The 4,909-nt window shown below is 57.7% G+C and overlaps 1 protein-coding gene across 1 annotated transcript in view; it reads left to right on the top strand.

Annotated features, from left to right (window-relative positions):
• TMEM132C (transmembrane protein 132C) overlaps positions 1-4,909 on the top strand; it is a 122,053-nt gene that overhangs the window by 69,814 nt on the left and 47,330 nt on the right. The window contains exon 5 of the mRNA XM_045296732.1: positions 29-212. Coding sequence (XP_045152667.1) covers positions 29-212 — 184 coding nt within the window. The remainder of the gene's footprint in view (positions 1-28; positions 213-4,909) is intronic.

Consider the following 4,909-nt stretch of genomic DNA (forward strand, 5'->3'; position numbering starts at 1 on the left):
CCTGAAGCACCTCGTGGCTCTCTTGCAGGAGCGGCGGGGTCTTTGTGGAGGTGGTGCAGATGAACTTCGAGATGGCCAGCTTCAGCAGCCTGTCAGGGTCGCAGCCCATCACCTGGCAGGTAGAGTACCCGCGGAGGGGCGCCACCGACGCCGTCACGTCCGAGATCTTCGTCAGCCAGAAGGACCTGGTGGGGATCGTGCCCCTGGCAATGGTGAGACCCTCACGCTGCAGCCCTGCTGCTCGTTCCTGAGGAGGTGCTTGTCGTCGGCTTCTGGGGGTGTGCTTTAGAGACTGCGCCCACTCTCTCGGCCCTGGGGGGTCACCCCAGCTCCTGGCAACCCTGTGGAGAGCAGGAGGGGACGCCGATCAGACCTGCACCATCCTCAGACTGTGGATGGCTCCAGTCTGTGGTCGAGGCTGCCCCCAGCCTGAGGAGGGCTCATCTCCCAGCCCAGTGTTCTGTTTGGGTAGCAGGGGCCACCAGGCCTTTCCTCCTCGTCTGTTCTCCATCTAGCAGCTCTGCTGAGACCTGCCCATGGTGGGTGACCCTGACTGGCTTTGGAAAGATGGTGGCCTAGCTTACAGCATCACCCCAGCCCCACCTTAGAACAGATGACAGGTGGGCCGAGGACTGCTTGTAGCACTCGCAAGTTTGGGCCCCTCTCGGGGCCACCGCACTGCCTCAGGCCAGCGGTCACAGGCATTTGTCCTCACTGCTGTCCCTTGCGGTCCTGTCCACAGCATCACCTGCTCTTGGTGCCCGCGGTTCAGCCGCTCCAAGGGAGTGTGGACTAGGTGCCATTGAGCCCCCATTCCAACACAGGTTTCTGGTGACTCAGGTTTCCGGTCCATTGTGTTCAGTGAAGCTGGCTGCCTGCGGCTCCTCCCTGGACGGAAGCTGCCGGGCACACTGAAACCACGGACCTTTGGTTCTCAGCCTGATACCAGCACTACCAGAGCTGCACCCCCACTCTTGCAGGGGCCACTGTGTCAGTAACATCCAAATCGAGGGTGGCACACGGGGAGGTGCTTAACAAGGAGCTTTGGGGTGAGTGGCTGGCTGAAGGACCAGCAGGCCCGTCTCCCCATCTGGGTACGCTCCCTGGTCAGCGAGGAGGCGAAATCGAGCAGGCAGTTCTGAGAATCACTGGAGCAGTGAGTCCAGGACTTCCTTCCTAATTCTTGACAGCCAACCCCACCTGACAGGCCCCTCTTGAGGTCTCGTCTCACTGGGCAGGTAGGGCTGCGGGGCTGGGCTCAAACCCAGAACCCACTGCTATCGAGTCTGTAACCCTGCAGGACAGGCAGAACTGCCCTGTGCGAAGAGTAACTGCTGGGGGAGCAGAAAAGCTGGTCTTTCTCCTGAGGACCAGCTGGTTGTTTTTAACTGCTGACCTTGTGGATCGAAGCCCAGCTCGCCATCCTGACCGGACTGGGCTGGTACAGCTCTGACCGACACCCTCCCTCCTGCCCCCTTCCTCCAAGGTGCCTTCACAGCGGGGGACCAGTGCATCCAAAGATGGGTGCCGTGACGTGTGTGGGGACGACAGGGTGACAGGGCTTGTAACGGGGCCCTGGCCCCACTAACCACAAGCAGAGACCGCCATGCCCCTTCCCTCTGGCTGGGTTCATGTGGGCGACAGGGGGCATTTCAGGCTCTGAGTCAGTCAGAACAGGCCCAGACATGGCCAACCCAGGGAAGCAGGAACGGACCAAGTTTGTGATGGAGTGTGCTCTGGGAGGCTCACAGGAATGGGATAAACTCCAGGTCTGAGTCCTGGAACAAACAGGGGCGGGGAGGGGGGTGCTGGGAAGAGGTGGAAGAGCCAGGGTCGGGAGGTTGGATCATCACCAGGACGGTGGAGGGTTCGTGCATTCACAACCACGTGACGGGCCACCATCTCTGGGCCGGCCGTTGTTTCTGACTCTGCCGTCAAGAGACTCGGTTGCTATGCAGGGCACACTGCCCTGTTCTCTAGAGAACGGGACGTCTCCAGTGTCACAGAGCCGCTCTGTGACACCCACATCCACAAAGTGGTCCTTTCTGCTTTCGCTCGGTGAGCCATGACGGGGCCAGAAGGACTAGTCGGAGCCCTGGAGCTGTCTTAATTGTTCAGGAGCTGTGCTTGGCAGTGCCGATCGAAGGAAGGAGGACGCGCAGAGCTGACGGGAAGGAATGTACACATGGTGTCATGACCTCACCCCGTGCTCTCGCCTGAACACTGTGTGCACCAGGGGCAGGCTGGGCCCCCTCTCTATTAGCTGAGGAAGGCTTTGTGAGGAGGCAGGGGAACAGGAAATGAGCACTGCCCAGTCCTCTTGACTGCTGTGGGCCAGACTGCGGTGACCCACTGGGTGCTGATATCCAGCAGCCGTCCTCGATTGCCCCCGCCCCCAGAGGTCTAGTGGTTCCAGGAAAAGGCTGAGCAGTATGTGGGTCACACTCACCCCAAAGGTAACCGTCGATGGAGGGACTCAGAGCAAGTGCTTTTGTGACTTTTTGTTGCGGATCAGGTGAAGGTTTGCAGAACAGTCAATCAGTTCTACATTCACCAACCCACACCCAGCTTCAGCTCACCTCTTGCAATCTCCCACGGACTACGCTTACCCCACTTCCTCCCACATCTCTTGTTTCCATGGCTCCCCCTTCCTAAGTCTCTGGCTCTGTGGTTACAGGCTGCCCTTTCCGTCTTAAGTGCTGATTACTCAGACACAACAGTGAGGTCCTTCCCATGCCTGAGGGTTAATGAGGGCCACTGTCTTGGGTGCCCACCTGTCGCTACCTGACTGGTAAGCCTGGTCTATTTGTTGATTCTGAATTCCGGTCTACAATTTCCTACCCACTCTCTCCAGGACTTTCTAATGTGGTGCCTTTGAGAGCAGTTGGCGGTGGTGGCCGGGCACCGTCTAGGTCTTCGGGGCTCAGGCTGTGGGGGCTGATGTTTCTGTGGTCCGTTAGTCCATGGGATGGACTACTTCCACAGGCTTGTCAGTTTCTATCCCTCGTCTTTCCTCTGGGCGTGGCCAGTGGTGACAAAGATGTATTTTAAAGCACTGAATGTATGGAAGTAACCTCAAACTCACTCACAGATGGATGATCTCAGACACGGCCTGCCACAGAGGTCCTCTGAGCATCCGACATCCTTAGATAGTGCATCTGATAACGCAGGAGAAAGCAAACAAGCAAAACCACAGCACAAAGTTGATGCTGACTCATAATGACCCTGAATGGGGTGTCGAAGAACGTGGATTTCACAGGTGCAGAAAGCCCCAGCTTCCTCCCCAGGAGCAGCTGGTAGGTTAGAACCTCCAGCCTTGTGGTTAGCAGCCAGTGTCCCAGCACTCCTCTTTAAGAGGGGGTGAGTTACACACACACACACACACACACATATTGCATCCCTACTGTGCCCCAGTGTGGAAGACCCTGCGCCTGAAAAGTACCCATGGGGGGTGCTGTTGATAGAACCCCTGCTGAGGGCTTTCACTGGGGCTGATTTGAACGAGACATAGTCTTGGAATTTGGCCTTTTAAGCTACTGAGAGAACGGACAGATGAAAGGAGCCCTTCTGTTGGTGGGGTTGGGCTCCTTCTGGGCTCTGGGGTCATGTGGATTAACAAAGAGCCGGGTCTATGCGTTCATTTTGCTTGTGGGAAAGCCTTCAGTCTCCCGAGTGTGAGTGCGCTTGTAGGTAAGCCTCAGCTCCCTGAGGGGCCACCTGCCAGCAGGGTGCCCATGATGGTCCCCAAGTGGCTCCCATTAACGAGATGCTGGCCGCAGCGGAGGCACTGGTCCCTCCCCAGACCACAAAGACCAGATGCACCTGGGCCCTGCGAGGCTGTGTCTGCATCAGCAGCAGGCGTCTGGGTGGTGGTGGTCTGAGACAGGACGGCCCTCTGCCACCTCCTGGTCCCAAGGCCTCCTTCCCCAGGGTCTGAGGGGGGCTCCTTGCTGCCCAGAGTCGGGCTTGTCTGATAGGAAGACACTGCAGCAGAAGTGTTTCCAGTGTGGTGGGTAGCGGGGTGCAGAAGAGGTTGTGACTTGGACTCTGGGACCTGGGGAGGCACAAGGGGGTAGTTTATTTTCATTAACCCCGCCCTGCCTCAGCCCACTCCACAGCCACCTCTACAGGTGGCCTCAGAGGGGGTTATGAAAGGTGACAGACGTGGGAAGTGGGGGGGCAGTAGCTCCTTCCTCCACCCACTGACCACCCACAGTCCCAACTCACAGCGACCCCGCAGAACAGAGTAGAACGGCCCCTTTGGTTTCCAAGGCCGTTAGTCTGTGCAGCTGTGGACAGCCTCACATTTTGCCCAAGAAGCGGCTGATGGGTTCGCATCCCCAACCTTGCCATTGGCAATCCAGTGCACAGCCCAGCTCCACTACTGCCAGACTCAGATTCTGCCCCAGAGCGATGCTGTCAGACAGAGTAGAACTGTCTCCTGTATTGTCCAAGGCTGCAGATCTCTACTGGACACACAGACTCGCCCTTCTCCTGGGAAGCACCCAGTGGGTTTGAACTACTGGCCTGGTGGTTAACAACCCAACGTGTGACCCACCACACCAGCAAGCAGACCAAAACCTAACTCACTGCCATGGAGTCCATGCCGAATCATAGGGACCCTATAGAATAGGGTAGCACTGGCCCTGTGAATTTCCAAGACTGCAACTCCTCGCAGGAGTCGAAAGCCTCATCTTTCTCCCGAGAAGCAGCTGGTGGTTTAGGACTGCTGACATTGTGGTTAGCAGCCTAATGTGTAATGATGACACCACCAAGACTCCTTAACTCATCTCCCAAAAGTCCATAGGGCAGGGGTCCTTCCACAGATGAGACAACTGAGGCGCTAAGGAGTGCAGCCCTGACCCAGTCCCCTAGGAAGCTGGGAGGCAGCAAAGAGGCTACTGTGGTC

Source organism: Echinops telfairi, unplaced genomic scaffold, assembly GCF_000313985.2.
Source record: "Echinops telfairi isolate 266 unplaced genomic scaffold, ASM31398v2 ScPeMD7_7412;HRSCAF=8450, whole genome shotgun sequence".
In the NCBI taxonomy this organism is placed as follows: domain Eukaryota; kingdom Metazoa; phylum Chordata; class Mammalia; order Afrosoricida; family Tenrecidae; genus Echinops; species Echinops telfairi.